This window comes from Gekko japonicus, unplaced genomic scaffold, assembly GCF_001447785.1.
Source record: "Gekko japonicus isolate JY-2015 unplaced genomic scaffold, Gekko_japonicus_V1.1 scaffold437, whole genome shotgun sequence".
Lineage (NCBI taxonomy): Eukaryota > Metazoa > Chordata > Lepidosauria > Squamata > Gekkonidae > Gekko > Gekko japonicus.
The window spans coordinates 461,439-478,259 of NW_015160223.1; the positions used below are offsets into that span (position 1 = coordinate 461,439).

Genomic DNA, 16,821 nt, shown 5'->3' on the forward strand with positions numbered 1-16,821 from the left:
AGAGGAAGCCAGAAAAGAAAGAGCCAGCATGGAAGCAACTTGTCCACAACCATTGTGGTCTTCTGGACCATGACCTGGCTTGTGCTCTTTGGATCTGCCCTTCTGGTTTGATGCTTGGACTTTTGAACAGCTGTGATTTGACCCTGGACAGTTTTTGCCCCAGGTGCCTGCCTGAACCAGGACCGCACTATTCAAACCATTCTCCCCTCTCCTACATTTCACTGTGGGCTCTCAAGCTTGTCGCTCTAGCGTCATATTGCAAACTTCATTGTCACCTATTATGAAGGCATACACAAAGTCGGAGTTTCTGCTTGCATAAGGATTCCTAGGTAGAGTCAGTTGGATTGTGGAGGGGATGGAGCATGCTTAAGAGGTTCCAGAATCCAGGAGAAGATGATTCAATGCAGGGAAGGAAAATTCCCCCACACTATGGATCCTCAGTTAGTTAATTCTGAAGTCATCAAAGGATGAGACTAAATACTATCCCAGTTTCTGGGGAAGAAATACAGTCCACTTTGTCCAGGTGCACTAGGAAGTCATAGCAAACAGGCATTTGCTTGGAGTTTAACTTTAATGCTGCTCCATGTATGAATGGAGGCAATACATGTGTGTGGCAACATGCCCAGTCTGTGTCTATCACAAACAAACCTGTTTGTTTATGCAGCCATATAGTTTCACCCAAACTAACAAACTTGTTAGCATAATTCATACCAGTTAATAATGTGTTATTTAAATAAGCATGTTCTCTACTTTTCTTTTCTTTAGTTTAAGGGGTTTTCTACATACACAACAAATGACATATTTGACAAATCTCTTGAAAATACAGAGAATCTCCCAACAATTTACAGTTCAAATAAAACACCTTGAGTCTACATAACAAATTGTTTCTGTAGCCCAACCACTCGTAGAATCTCGACCACAATTCTTCAAAAGTATCTTCACCTTTTTCTTTTAACAGGGTTGTTAATTTGTCCATTTCAGCTATATCTAATAATTTCTGCATAAATTCTTCCCTTGAAGGTATTTTTTCTAATTTCCAACATTTCGCAAATAAAATCCTACTTTTCTTGAACCTAATACAAAGGTAACTTCATTGTGTGATCCCCAATCAAGCATCACAAGAAATAGAAAACAATCTCTCTAAATAATTACCAATAATCTAGATTTCTTCTCTTCAACATTAAAAATAAACTGTTTCGGTCTTTTCATACACAGAAGGTGCTCCAACTGCTTCTTCAAGTTCATTGCCCTCTTCTGTTCTCCTTTCCCTTTCATTAAATCCTTTTTTTGAGATTGGAGATACAAGAGATGACATCTTCAAGGCATCCAGTTATCCCAGTGCCATTTTCTTTAAAAAAAAACATGTTCATCTACAGATACACATTTCCTACCAATTTTAAAGCCATGGTAACTTCAACTACTTTATCTTCAAGTACATCTGGGTAACAAAAATGAGGAAGAGAAGAAGAAGAAGAAGAGGAAGAGGAGGAGGAGGAGATTGGATTTATACCCCGCCCTTCACTTGGAGTCTCAGAGCGGCTTACAAACTCCTTTCCCTTCCCCTCCCCACAACAGACACCCTGTGAGGTGGGTGGGGCTGAGAGAACTCTGACACAAACTGCTCTTTTTCAAGGACAGCTGTGCCAGAGCTTGTGACTGACCCAAGGTCACATCAGCAGGTGCAAGTGGAGTGGGGAATCAAACCCGGTTCTCCCAGATTAGAGTCCGCACACTTAACCACTACACCAAACTGGCTCTCACCAAACTGCATACTAGATGGGGGATATACTTCTGGGTAGTAGTGTGTGTGAACAAGATCTTGAGGTATGGGTGGATCATAAGTTAAATATGAGCAGCCAGTATGATGAGTTGTTTAACAGTGTGATACAGCGACAAAAAAGCCTAATGCAATCTTGGGGTGTATCAACAGAGGAATAACATCCAGACTGCAAGATGTCATAGTCCTGCTGTACACTGCACTGGTCAGGCCACACCTGGAGTATTGTGTGCAGTTCTGGAGGCCTCACTTCAAAAAGGATGTGGACAGAATGGAGCATGTGCAGAGGGGAGGGAGGATGATCAGGGGCCTGGAAACCAAACCCTATGAGGAAAGGCTCAGGGACTTGGGAATGTTCAGTCTGGAGAAGAGGAGGCTGAGGGGGGACATGATTGGTCTCTTCAAGTATTTGAAGGGCTGTTACTTAGAGGAGGGCAGGGAGCTGTTCCTGTTGGCAGCAGGGAATAGGACTCACAATAATGGGTATAAATTAAGGGTGGGAAGGTACAAGCTGGATATTAGGAAAAACGTTTTTACAGTAAGAGCTGTGCAGCAGTGGAATCATCTGGCAGTCTTTAAGCAGCAGCTGGGCAAACACTTGTCAGGGATGCTCTAGGCCGATCCTGCATTGAGCAGGGGGTTGGACTAGATGGCCTGTATGGCCCCTTCCAACTCTGTGATTCTATGATTCTGTCTTTATAACCCTTAGAACAACACTTAGTAGTTCAGTACTGCAGATATGGAGGCTGAGAGACTGTGCCTGGACTAAAGTTATATAGTAAGTTCAGAACAGAACTAAAAAGCCAGAGAGTTCCTATTCTCTTTGTTCATGTTCTTTTATGCTGCACCAGCAGAAACACCCAGAAGACTATAAAGTCACAAACACCAGCTTTCTCTACAAGCATCTTCTTGAAATACAAAGTTTGTAGGGCCACAATTAACATCATAAAGTCTGTTCACTAGACCCTTTATACCTGTGATAACTACAGACTTGCCAGTTGGATAATTGTTAATGCCATATGCTGAAATTAGCATGAATTTGTTTCAGTTACCTGTCACTACTCCAGGTTTAGCACTAGTTTCATTTCTTAATGATGAAAAATATCCTAACAAGCTATTCATCTAATTTTCTTCCATCGTATAGATTTCTTCTCCCTCTCAAGGAAACATTCATACCGTTTGAAAATTTAGCACAATTATAGATAATGATAGGTCTCATTGACAGCACCAATAATTAAACCTTTGGCTGGACATGGCACAGCTTTGGTTAGGAATAATTTAAGCACCAGATATTGTCATTATTCAACATTGAGGATTACCATCAATCTGTACTAGTTTGGGAATTAAGCCACATATTTCCCAGTGCAAGCATTTTTATGCTACTTTGTACCCTTAGCACGCGATGCATTTAATTAAAAAACCCGAGAACTAATTATCCTGGAATGCATGCATACTATTGGAATGAATTACATCAGAGCAATGCTCTGCATTTAAAAGTGATGGAGTGCCTGTGATTTTTTTTTCTTATGGGCATTTAGGATTGGGAGGGCTGGTATTTGTATGAGAAAACTACTGATTGAGAATGAAATACTCCAGCCATGTATTTGGAAGTCAAAACCCCATCTTTTCATTAGTATAATACAGAATGATTTAGAACTTGAACCAATAGCTGGTAAGACAATCATCCAAATGGGGTGCCAGCATGACGTAGTGTTTAAAGTGCTGGACTAGGATCTGAGAAACCAATGTTCAAATTTCCACTCTGCTGTGGAACTTGCTGGTTGACCTTGGGCCAGTCACATACTCTCAGCCTAATCTACCTCACGGGGTTGCTGTGAGGATAAAACAGAGAAGAGGAGAACCTGATCTCGTCAGATCTCAGAAGCTAAGCAGGGCTGGCCCTGGCTAGTATTTGGAAGGGCAACCTCCAAGGAATATCAGGGTTGTGATGCAGAGGCAGGTAGTGGTAATCCATCTCTGAAATGTCTCTTGCCTTAAAAACAAGTCTAGCTCACAATCTAGTGGTTCATAATGCTAAAAGAGCTAGAGCTTCTGGCTGCCAGACAACCTTAGGATCTCCTGGCTATTCTACACACACTGCCATACTTATCACAAAGTTGCTAAAGTCTCTGATATTCGCCCAAACACTTGTCTGCACTCTGGTAAGTCTCTTAAAACAGTTACAAACACTTATTTTTTCTGCTCCCCCCTCTTTATTCCGTGTTTTTGTTTATGCGTTTGGGAGGGGCCCCTCCCCTGCTCACTTCCCGTCGCTCTTTAAGGGGGGCAGCTTTCTTTTTAAATCTTCATGCTCGCTTCAACCCGACTCACAGTTTATTGTTGGGCAACTGGCCTTGCTCGGCATAGTTCCCCCCCCCCCGCCTGATCTCCAACACTTGTCCCGGTCAGCAGCACTTGTACCATACGGTCACTCAGCAGCAGGACCTTCGGGGCGGAGGAGGGCCTCAATTCTCTGGCATCGCACCGTTGAAGAGGTCGCCCCTCAAAAGCCCCCTGGCTAGGAGCCTTTTACCAAGGCTCCGGGGGGGTCGTGACCCATCGCACCCCGTCCTACACTCTGTGTGCAGATGGCGGGGAAGAAACCGGAGAAAGAAAAACTTTTGAAAGCAAAACTAGTGGGTAGTTCTCGAACGGAAGAGACCACTGAGCTTTCAAAAATGTTGGCAGATTCCTTGCGCCCTCTGCTGGATGAGATGACTAATATCAAGCAACAACTGTCAACAATTGGCCAGAGTTTGGCTTCACAGCAGCTTCAACTGACGCAATCGTTAAAAGCAACGGAGCAAATGGGGGAGAAGGTGAAGGAAATGGACGCCAATACTAAAAAAGTTAAGGAAAAGGTGCAAAAGCTGGAAATGAAGCAAGCCACGGAAGAGTCACAACTTTTACAGCTGCAAATGGAAAAAGCCAATTAGGTCCTATGGTTTCAAGGCGTCCCGGAAATCAAAGGAGAAAATCTGAAGCAAAGGTTGAGTGAAGCAATAGCCCCAATGACGGATTTGACAGTGGAATATCTTTACAGCAAGATGGATGTGGTCTATAGGTCCTATTCCTTATACATCAAGAAAAATAATCTGCCTGGGGAAATAGTAGTCAGATTCTCGAAGAAACATGTGAGAGACTCTATCTTGAAAGCAACTACGGGAAGTCCCTTAAAAATTGGGGACAACAACATCAGGATTTTAAAAGACATTCCATTTGATATTAGACAGAAGAGAAAGAACTATAAAGAACTAATCATATTTTTACAAACAAATGGCATTAGTTACAGATGGTTAATCCCAGAAGGCGTCATTTTCAAACTGCACAACAAAAAAGAAAAGAGTGACTCTAAAGGCACGTGATTTTCTGTGAACACAGCTCGGGGAATCAGCTGAGGATGAGAAGGAAGAAGAAGAAAGCAAATCTGACGGCGAGTTAGGCTTTGGACCCTCTGAAAAGGGGGTGGCTGCCCCCAAAAGTCCATACAAATTGAGGATTAGAAAAGAGAAGAATAAATAGTGGCTGAAGGACTCTGATTTGTGCCTGAAAACTCTGAAATAACTTTGGGATGCTCTGGGGGTTTCTTTAAGCAGTTAAATGAATAGTTAAAAGATAATTAACCTAGCATAACCGATTATGTTCATTGTTTTATTAGCTTTTTAAAGTAACAATTGAGATAAGCTGATGTATTGATCTCCTACTCTTGGGCTTTTAGTTACTAGTGGGTCTTTTTTCTTTCTCCTTAGATGTAGTTCCCCTTCCCATATTTTCGGTTGTAGTTTGTAGTTTGTAAAAAATCAATAAAAAATTCCCCTTAGGGTGATCTTTAAAAAAACCACACACACACTGCCATACGATAATTATTAGAGAGGAGAATGATGCAAAGCAGGCTCAGGGCGGCTTCCATATAGCATAAATACAGTTAAAATCATACAATTATTTAAAACACAGCAAATACAAAGTGCTGGTGGCAGTTAAAAAATTAACTTAGATGGCTCATTTTCAAAATGAATTTCCACTTCCTAGATGTTCTCAGATGTTCTTCTGCTCATAAATTCTTGTGGCATCGGCTCGATGTTAAAACCGTGAGCCAGGGCTCTACGGCAGCGGGAGCCCCTAATTAAACGTCTGGCAGAAGAGCTCCATCTTGCAGGCCTCTTCGGAACTGTGAGAGATTCCGCAGGGCCCTGATCTCCTCCGGGAGCTCGTTCCACCAGGTAGGGGCTGCCACTGAAAAGGCCCCGGCCCTGGTAGTAGCTAGCCTGGCCTCCCTCAGGCCAGGGAGGGCCAACCAATTTTGAGACCCAGACCATAGGGTATATATGGGGAAAGGCGGTCCCATAGGTATGTTGGACCCCCACCATGTAGGGCTTTAAAGGTAAGAGCCAGCACTTTGAAGCGGATACAGTATACCATTGGTAGCCAGTGCAGTGTCCTCAGCACAGGGTGGATGTGCTCCCATCTAGGGAGACTCATCAACAGCCTGGCCACAGCCAGTGCAGTGTCCTCAGCACAGGCTGGATGTGCTTCCACCTGGGGAGGCCCATCAACAGCCTGCCTGCGGCATTCTGCACTAGCTGCAGCTTCCGAATCTGCGACAAGGATAGCCCCATGTTGAGAGTGTTACAGTAGTCTAGTCTCGAGGTGACCATCGCATGGATCACTGTAGCCAGGTCGGCGTGGTTGAGGAAGGGAACCAACTGCCTAATCAGCCTGAGATGGAAAAAGGCTGACTTAGCAGTGGCCGCTACCAGGGCCTCCATTGTAAGGGAGGGATCCAGGAGCACTCCCAGACTCCTCACCTCCGGCGATGGCACCAACGGTGCCCCCCCGAAGGTCGGGAGTGGGATCCCCATCCCGGAATTGCCCCGACTCAGGCACAGGACCTCCATCTTCGCTGGATTCAACTTCAGCCAGCTCAGTCTAAGCCAACCAGCCACAGCTTGCAAAGCCCGGTCCAAACCATCCAGTCCAGAGTTCAAGTGGCCGTCCAACATCAGATAGAGCTGGGTGTCATCAGCGTACTGGTGGCATCCCAGCCCATGGCTCCAGGCAATCTGGGCAAGGGGGCACATATAGATGTTAAATAACATCGGGGACAGCACTGCCCCTTGAGGCACCCCGCACTCAAGTGGGTGCCTCCTGGACTGCTGTTCCCCTAGCGCCGCCCTTTGTCCCCGACTTTGAAGAAAGGAGGCAAACCATTGCAAGGCGAGAAGCCCCAGAATCCCCATGTCGGCGAGACAGTGGGCCAGTAACTCGTGGTCGACCATGTCAAACATGGCCAACAGATCTAATAACAGTACCGCCGCCCCAATGTCTCCAGAGGTCGTCTGTCAGAGCGACCAGCACCGTCTCCGTCTCGTAGCCCAGGCGAAAGCCGGACTGGAAGGGATTTAACGCGGAAGCGTCATCCAGAAAGCCCTGCAGCTGTATCACCATCGCCCTCTCAATTAATTTGCCCAAATAAGGCAAATTGGACACTGGCCGATAGTTGGCCAATTCAGCTGGGTCTAAAGATGTTTTTTTCAGGAGAAGGTGGACCATCGCTTCCTTGAGTACCCCAGGGAACTGTCCCTCTAAGAGGGACTTGTTGATAATTTCCCTTAGGGCACCTCAGAACTCCTCATGGCCAATTTTAATGAGCCAGGAAGGGCATGGATCAAGACTGCATGTGGTTGGGCGTACAGCTGCAAGCAGTCTGTCGACTTCCTCCAGACTGGTTGGACTGAAGCGATCCAGGATCAAAGTCGAAGACGTGCAATGGGCCTCGAGCTCGCTCACTGTATCGAATGTGGCGGGGAGGTCGCGTCAGAGCGCCAAGACTTTATCCGCAAAGTAGCTCGCAAATGCCTCACAGCCAATATCCAATTCCCTAACATTTGGTCTGCCCTGTGGCAGAGCTGTTATTGACCGAATCGTCCTAAACAATTGGGCTGGGCGAGAGCTAGCGGACGCAATCGCTGCCACATAGAAATCCTTCTTTGCAGCTTTGACTGCCATCTCATAGGCTTTCATAAACGTCCTATAGGTCCCTATTTGGGTCCCCATTGGGGAGAAAGGTGGGATATAAATACAGTAAATAACATTTGTATCCCACCTTGCCTCCCAAGAGGTCATAGAGCTGTACAAAACCTTGGACAATCAGTGAGTGGGACACTATTGCTAAACCAGATTATTTAATATTCTTTTACTGAACCAAGATCAGACATTTAAGTATCAAAGAATCTGGTCCAGAGAGAGTTTACAATAACTTAAGCAACTACACTTAATACAAGCTAAGTACTGTATACTAGCTCAGAGTATAATGGAGCAAGCCTTTCACAACCCAGGAAAGATCACACTCTGCACATGCATATCTTAATAATTGCTTATTTACTGTACCCATACTGAAATTCCAAAAAGGCATAATAAAAGCATTTAATAGGATAAGGTTTCTTCTATCTGAGGATAAGCTCCATGTCTTAATAACATCATATGTTACAATGACTATATATACAGCAACTCTACACATGCAGAACATGAAACCAGGTCTTTCCTTTAAAGTGGAGGTTTTCTACGTTCTTCACAATATGGCAAATTTTATGATAGATTCCATATGTCTACATAACCTACTCTCCCTATATGAACCTGTGTATAACAGCTCTAGTCACCACAGTTGTTTCTTTTCTCTGCACCCTCTTGCACTCACCAGAGGCCATTCAGGGTTCTTTCTATTGCAGTCCCTGTGCTTATAGGGGTGTGGTTTGGAACAGATTCTCAGAGCATGAGGAAAGCCCCTAACTTTGATGGCTTCCAGGCAAGGGTATATATTAGAGTTATTTAACAGAACATTTGGGAGTTCATAAAAATACTGCTGTAGGAATCCCAGCCCCAGCCATCATGCACTAGGTCTTATTTGGCTGGTGGGCCTTCCCTTGGCCTCAGACAGAATGGGGCAGGGGGCTGGGTACTATCCTAATCCACCCCCTCTCCTCTAGCTCTACTTCCTTCTGAGCTTGGAGCCAGAGCTGGTCTGTCCTCATTGATCCCCCTCCCTCAAGCCAACTGAAGGACCTAGCCAGGGCTTGGGTACATGTCCAGTGGCCTCCCTCTACACAGAAGACTTATGGAGGTGTTGGCTCAGCCTGTGAGAGACCAATAGATCTCAATAACCTCTAGATATAGTCAGGAATCAGATGTGTTATATTTTATAAGTCAGTACCTGTAACTCCAGTATCCTATTATTCCTAAATGATACATCTAACTTAGGGCCAGAAATTCATCAGAAGGGGAAAACTATGTGAAGGGAAGACACGGTGAGTTTATTCTTACAACTACCAGAGTTACGCCTTAGGAGAAAGCTACGATCATTTACAATCCTCATTAAGTGTGCTGGCGATCTGGGTGACCCATAAGACAATTCTTAACAATAACAGAGATCATTCAAAAGATCATTTCAAACTCAAACATAAGCAGGATTCAACCATTACATATTAAATAAAAGCTGAATAGTCAAGATGCTTAAAATATTTGCAGGTTATAGAAAGACCTCCCACAACCAGACCATCAAAGTATTCCAAATGACTGCGAAGGTATGCATTACTGAGCCCACTTCTGTAGGTGGCAGCACTATAGAGAATAAGGATGGGCATGACCAAGGAAAATGGAGATTCATCTGGATTCGTGGTTCATGGGGCAACATGGACAAACTTTCACGAGCCTTCCCATTTGCCAAACTGGTTTGTTTCATGAGGTTCAGGATCTGTGTGTGGTCTCTCGCAGCCACATGCATACCTGGCTAGGAGGCTTCTCCTGCTTGGTGCTAGGTGCTGCTCCCCCCCAGATCTGTGTGCAGTAGGGAGATCTCTCGCCACCGCACAGAGACCTGGCTCGGAGGCTTCTCCTGCCCAACACTTTAAAGTGCCTGGCAAGAGAAGCTGCTCGCACTCAAAACTGTGTGTGACAGGGAGATCTCTCACCACCACACACAGACCTGGCTGGGAGGCTTCTCCTGCCCAGCCTGGCTTTCTTTGTCTCCTCTGCGAAGCAGGAAACAGGAGAAACTGGGCAAAAGGAGCTGCAATGCAGGAACAGGAAGTAGGAAGCAGCAGAGAGCCAATTGCTCGCAGGCCAGACAGCAGGATCCGGCCCGCAGGCAGTATGTTTCACACCCCTGCTCTAACCGCTATACCCCACAGGCTTTCATAGGGTGCTTGCTATTAAACAGTACCAAGCAGCCAGACCTAGCTGTGTCATTCAAATCAAGTCACTCAGAGGTTGCTTTCAGGCCTCAAGTTGCCAACCTCCAGGTGGGACCTGGAGCTCTCCCAGAATTACAACTTAACTCTAGACAACAGAGATTTGTCCCTCTGGAGAAAATGCGTACTTTGGAGGGTGGACCCTATGGCATTATATTCGGAAGAGGCCTCTCTTCTCCGCAAACCCTGCCCTCCTCAGACTCTACCACAAAATCTCCAGGAATTTCCAATCCTGGAGCCCTGCCTCCTCCCCTTGCTGTTTACTCACTGAAACCCAGCCTGGAATATTGTTGATGCCCAGTAACAGCCACTGAGGGAATCCCTTGCTTAAAGCTACAGGCACTTGTTTTATCATTTTCATATTTTTTAAACCACCCATTTTTATTTTAGGTTTCACATTTTTTTCTGAAAACCTGGGGCCCTTTTGAGGTTTGCAGAAAGAGCTGTCTTGCCCTTTCACAGCTCCAGTCACTGGATTTAAGTATCCAAAGATGGGCCAGCTTCGCTATTTGGATATAAGATTATGTGTACATAAATACACACAGACTGCTTCTCCATTTTGAGGGATGGGATTATTTATTATATTTTGTATATATAAAGCCATTTATATCTCTGCTTTCCCTCATTCCCGATATTTATCACCACTGCTGAATAGTAACCCCTCCTCACAGAATGAGAAATGTAATGTCTTGAGAGACAGGCAAAAAGAATCCAGTTGGACACCATGTGAGACAGGATACTGGATCAGATGGACTGGTCTGATTCAGCAAGGCTCTTCTTATGTTCATAAGTGCTGCTTTGCCTCCGCTGGTAGAATGACAAGTGCTTAGATGATGTACTCTTTAGCCCCTCCTCCAGAATGACAGGTCTTTAATGTCCCCAGGCTAAACATGGAGCAGCCAAGTCTACCTCTGATGAGATTTTATCACCGCCCCTTTTAAAAAATTTTTGAATTTTTCTATAAGCCTGGGGATTTCCCCAGATTTGTAGAAACACTTCCTGTTTCTGCACCTGGCCCCAACATGTGAGTTTTTTGATCTGCACTCAGAAACAGAATTTCAAATGAGACACATGATTTTAAAAAGGGGGAAATCACCAAAGCAGAAGCTACAATCTTTATTATCATGATTGCTTGTGTTATTATCAAGGTGTTTACAATGACTTCCAGAACCATGTGAGTAACAACATTTCCCATGTCAAAATGTCCCCAGCTTTTATCAACCACTACCAAAAATATTTAGGCTGATAAAATGCTAACAAAACTACACTGTTTTTGAATCACTGAAATTTTTGGATTTAAATATCCAAAATTTCCTGACTTTCCTGTTAAAATATAAGACGCTGTCTCAATGGCAAGAAATCTAGTTCATCAAAAGCTATAGCACTAGACCAGAAGTAGCATTTTGCTTCAAGTATATAGTCTGGCTACCCTGCTCACCTACAGCTGAATCTTGGATTAGGGACAGAGTGGAAATGTCTTGTGGTCTCTGCTCAAACAAGCTAAGGCTTATCAAGCACCCCCTTTTTATAGCTGCTTCAAATTAATGAGGTGTACCATATGTGTTTCAATAGATGCAACTAACATCTCAGTGTTTAAAAGACTTGAGATGAAAACTTCAACTATTTGTACAAAGTATCAGGGCTTTTATTTTTTGGTAAGGTGCCGGAACTCTTAAGCAGGAAATGAAGTTTTCAATCTGTATCCTGAAAACTTGGGAACTTTTTAACATTTTTAAAAGAATTTTGTTGAAGAGGTTCCGGAACTCTGTTCCAGTGTGTTCCCCCAGGAAAAAAGCCCTGCAAAGGATGCAGCTAAGAAGAGCAAAGAACTTTGGTAGCACTTCAGAAGTGCTGTGTGTTGATGCACAAGGGTGGTGGTGAAGCTGTTGTACTGAAAAAGAAAGCATTTCCACAGCATATGTACAATCTCTGGCACATAAATGGGGTAAATGGGACTTCTGGATCACTGCCAAAGTAACTGATATGACACAATACTTAAAGAACTACGAAAACAGCTATTTTAGGAGGGAATTAAGATGCTGTGGCAGAGGCAGAAAGCTAAGGAGATCTACTTAATAATAAATTATTTCTATCGTACATGGATTTAGTGTGTGTATTCGTGCAGGTGTTAATTGATTCCACTGGAAGATATATGAATACAGCCCCCATTATCTTGCTTTATAACTAGTAACTCTTTTAACAGAAGTATAATTATCTATATATAATGCCATGTTCAGCTATGATTAATTTAATTATGACATAACAGCAACTATTAACTTACTCAACGTAGTACGTTCCATACTGTGGGTCTTCTATTTTCTCCCAACCATAAGGAAGCTCTGTAACGGAAAAAGAATAAACAGTTGGATACTTTAATCAAAGCTACTGGGAAAAATCTCATGCGCTCCCTGAGTGAATGGATTTTATAGGTCAGCTATTATAGATCAGCTATTATTTCCTACTTACATAGGAAATATTTTTCAATTAGATACTTAATTAAATAAATTTGTTTAGAGGAGGGGATGTAAATCTTGTAATTAAGGCACAGTGAAACAAAATTTAATATAAAAATTACAAAACAAACTCTAAGTACCCACTTGTTATATGAGGAAAAGTGTTTTTCTAAAACTGCTTACATGCTTCAGCTGACTTACTCAGTTTTCCAAAATACCAGCATGAAGGAGGGTGAGGAACCTAGAAATTATGTGGGTTTGATTTTGATTTGCTTTGTTTAAGGTCCTTTTCTTTGAACCCTGATTTTGATTAGCCATGCTTGAAGAAATGGGAATACAAGAGCAGATGAGTAAACTAACTATATATAATTAAATCATACTGCAGAAGAGCACTAAAGTGATAATGCCTTCTCCCTTTCAAACTAAGATAATAATTTATACTCTGAATGAACTGGACTAACACCATATAATCCCGATTAATAATGTGTGGCCATTGTTTTAGACTTTAACAGTTGAAAGGTGTCTGGTGTGAAATGTAAACATATTATAAAATATTGCTAAATCTTGGTCCCAAATTGTTTCATCCCAAAACACTGAGGTAAAATTGTGGTAATTTATTGATGCCTCCATATTCACAGATGTTACAAAAGCTAGTTGCCTGAGTTCAGACATCTACTAACTCAAAATGTTAAACAAAAACTATGGGAGGTAGCAGTAATAACTAGGGGGAGAATGTGGGGAAACAAAGGGGAAAGCCTGAGATGGTGGTTGAGGAACCATGACCACCAGAACAGGGGGAGGAAGAAATCTCCCACTAATACAGGGATGTGCATGTGTCCTCCTTGAGGCAGATTTTACACATACATTTCATAACTTGCAGCACGTGGGTCTAACCAAAATTCACTTATAAACAGAAGAGTATCCAGGTGGTACAGTTTAGAGTAAACTGACTCCTATCAACTTTAGATAAGTCATAGTATTATTCTGACCATGCAGAATGTGCAGCAAAAATATCTACAGATCACCACACTCTTCCAAGTCTTGATGAAAAAGATGAGAGAAAAATCACTTCTTGTAGTCTTGTCATACATTGTGACACCAGGTCACCATGAGCCTATCCTACCACAGAAAAGTTTATATTTGCTTTATCTTAGAAAGATACTGCCTTTTTCTTTCTGATCTGCCCTTATGTTTAGCCAAAATCGATGGCCATTCCCCTAAATTAAATGCCTCCTCAGTACCTAGCCTACTTTACGCAGATGATGCTGTGATCCTGTCCTATACTTGTTGGTATAGGCAAGATCACAGCATGTCATGTACAGGAGTTAGATCTAGATGATCTAAAGTGACAGCCAGGAGGTCACATGATATCTAAAGTTGCATCATATCTGCTAATGTCAGGATGACTAAGCAGTTGTACAGTGCTGAACTATGATTGGTCAACAGATGTATATATTGAGAAAGGTTCTTGACCAAGTAGCCTGCCTAATGGTTGTATATTCAGCGAAGCACTTTGTCAGTCAGAACTGTGAACTACTGCAAAGCTGCGTGTATTTATATAGCTCTGTAAATAAACTGTATATACTGTACCACAACTACTGTGCTACTTCTGACTTCAAACACCGTCAATACTAGGGTAGGGTTAATACGCCTCCTTTCGGAGTTCACTGCTTACTGCAGACAGAACTCACTTATTAATTTTGATAAGACAAAAATACTGGTCTTTTCTAAATCCTGGAAGCGCATGCACTGGGGAATAGAAGGAAGAGAAATAGGACAAGTTAAGTGATTTAGATATCCTGGTGTTTTATTTCAATATAATTTAAAATGGTGCTCTCAACGGGACCACTCTCTCTGGCCAGGAATAAGATTGCGGCTATAACTCGCTTTTTTCACAAAAAAGGTAATCAATATGTCCCGGCTGTCCTCCGGATTTTCCAGGCTACGGTTATCTCACGCCTGCTTTACGAGACCCCTGTGTAGATCTAAAATTTCAACAAAGAAGTTGAACGTATAAATATTATCTTTTTACACAGGATCCTTCGTCTTTCCAACTCTGTAGCCTATTTTACTATCTGTGCAGAGCTGGGCATCCATCTTATTGAAACGCGGGCATGGATCTTAGCCATTAAATACTGGCTACGTCTCTATTTCAGCTCACCCCCCAACAGCCTTTTTGCTCTTCTCCCTACAGATACTTATATCTCAAAATGGTCACAATTTATAACGTCCAAAATTAAATCAATTGGTATCGATCTGGACTCTCTGGGTAATTCTGGAGAAAGGGACATATTTTGGACTGTCCAAAGAAGGATTTGGGACACTGAAGTGCAAGTGTGCTCCCCTCGTTCTCATGACCCCCCCTCTACAAAATTCAATAGTGCAGTATCTTTACAATTTGACAATTCCTCTTCATCGCAGGGTTTTTATGTTAGTTAGGTTTAATTTATTTCCTTCAGCTGTTTTGACAGGTAGATACAAGGGTACCCACGATAAGGATAGAGTTTGCACCTGTCTCTATAATGAACCAGATTCAATGCAACATATCCTCCTTCGTTGCCCTCATTATTCTTTTTTATGCCATCACCTGATTTGCCCTCTCTTGTCTGCTGCAAAGATTGTTGACAATGAGTTTAACTTCTTACTTTCTGATAAATCCCCTGAAATCACTGAATCAGTAGCCGAGTTCCTCTCATTTGTATGGAAGCTAAGGGCAAGAGTTTTTAACACTTAGGGGTTTTTGTTTTGCCCCAGAATTGTTCTTTATTAATTCGGGGGTTTTTTTGCCCCAGAATTGTTCTTTATTAATTCTAACTCAACACTACTTTTTGGGGGGGTCACAATAAAGAGTCCTTTTTTCTTTGAAGACACAAGTCGAGATCCAGACATTCACATGAATGTTCCCAACGGCAGGGCTCTATCCAAGAACAGATTTCCTAAAAGAGATGGGAGAGGGAAGGGCGAAGTGATGTCCTGCCCCTGAACCGTGTCTCCACCCAGTCAGATGGTCACCTTGTGCCTCGGTGTATCCTCTGTGTGAATGATGCCCCATGGGGGATTCTGTTTACTGCCCGGCTTCTTCTTTCTCCACCTCGCCTCTTCTTCTCAGCGCACCTGACTGATCTGCTGCAGATAAAGAGAGTTTTGCCTCTTCCTTTCCTTGCGTGGTTGTTAGCAGGGCTCGCTAATTGGTTGTAGCCGGGAGAGGAATTGTCTCCCTTTGGGAACACCAGGCTTGAGCCGGGCGGAAGAGGAAAGACGAGAAACAGCCTCGCCTCGCAGTGCAAACCTTTGCAGAGAGTTCCTTCGGTCCAAGCTTCACGAAATCCATCGGCAGGCTACAGAGTTTCTCCATAGGACTGCATGGAGAGTCTCCAGGATTGCAGAATGTAGAGCTCCGATGTGTGTCCTTTCCTCTCAGCCTCTCTCTTTTTTTTTTAAAACAATCTCTTTATTGGTTTTTCCAAAATAAACAAAGAAAAGACACCAAAAACTTCCATCTACAGCATAAAGTTCCACCAATAAATATCACTCAGATATTTTCCTTCATCTTAAAACAATAAACTTTAACAATGATTACGAGCATCTTTTAAATAAATATATTAGACCAAAACTGTGGTCTGTCGAAAACAAACAAGATTAGTCGGGATTGCCTTTTATATGCCGGAGAATTGAGGCACCTCTTCGTTCCGACGGTTCTCCATGCTGTGAGACCGAATGGACTTAGTGACGCTGACCGGGGCAAGCGTGGGAGATCCAGCGGCAGAAATGAAAGTTGAAAGCGAGGTCGAACGACCAATTATGAACATGTCAGCTTTGAAGCGTTTTTCAAAGGGGAAAAGATAGCTCCCCACCCCACCTCACTGAATGGGAAAAAGGCGAGCGGGGGAGGGACGCCTCCCATGCGCTTGAATTTTTGAGCGATTGAGGGGGGGAGCAGAAGAAAACGCGAAGGAAACTGCCTAGAAGTTACCAAAGCGAATCTAAGCGGTCAAGCACACATTCAGAGACTTTTTTAAAAATTGCAAAAGTAAACAAGTGAAAAAGATGGCAGGGAAGAAGGACAGAGAAAAACTTTTGAAAGCGAAAGGGTCTGAGAGCCTAAAACCGGAAGCTACCAGCGAGGTGGCAAAGTCTATAGTGGAATATATGCACCCTCTGCTGGAACAGCTGAATAACTTCAAGGAACAGATGTCTATAGTGACTCAAAGTATTACTGCACAACAAACCCAGATAAACGATATGATACAAATAATGAAGCAAGATACTGAGAAGGTAAAGGAAGTGACTGCAACTACTCAGAAGGTGAAGAAAAAAGTGCAAAAACTGGAAAGGAAACAAATCTCCA

The 16,821-nt window shown here is 43.1% G+C and overlaps 1 protein-coding gene across 1 annotated transcript in view; it reads right to left on the bottom strand.

The window, feature by feature from the left end:
• Positions 1-16,821, bottom strand: part of MAGI3 (membrane associated guanylate kinase, WW and PDZ domain containing 3) — a 237,437-nt gene that overhangs the window by 93,369 nt on the left and 127,247 nt on the right. Inside the window, exon 7 of the mRNA XM_015411482.1 lies at positions 12,302-12,359. Within this exon, the coding sequence (XP_015266968.1) occupies positions 12,302-12,359 (58 nt within the window). The remainder of the gene's footprint in view (positions 1-12,301; positions 12,360-16,821) is intronic.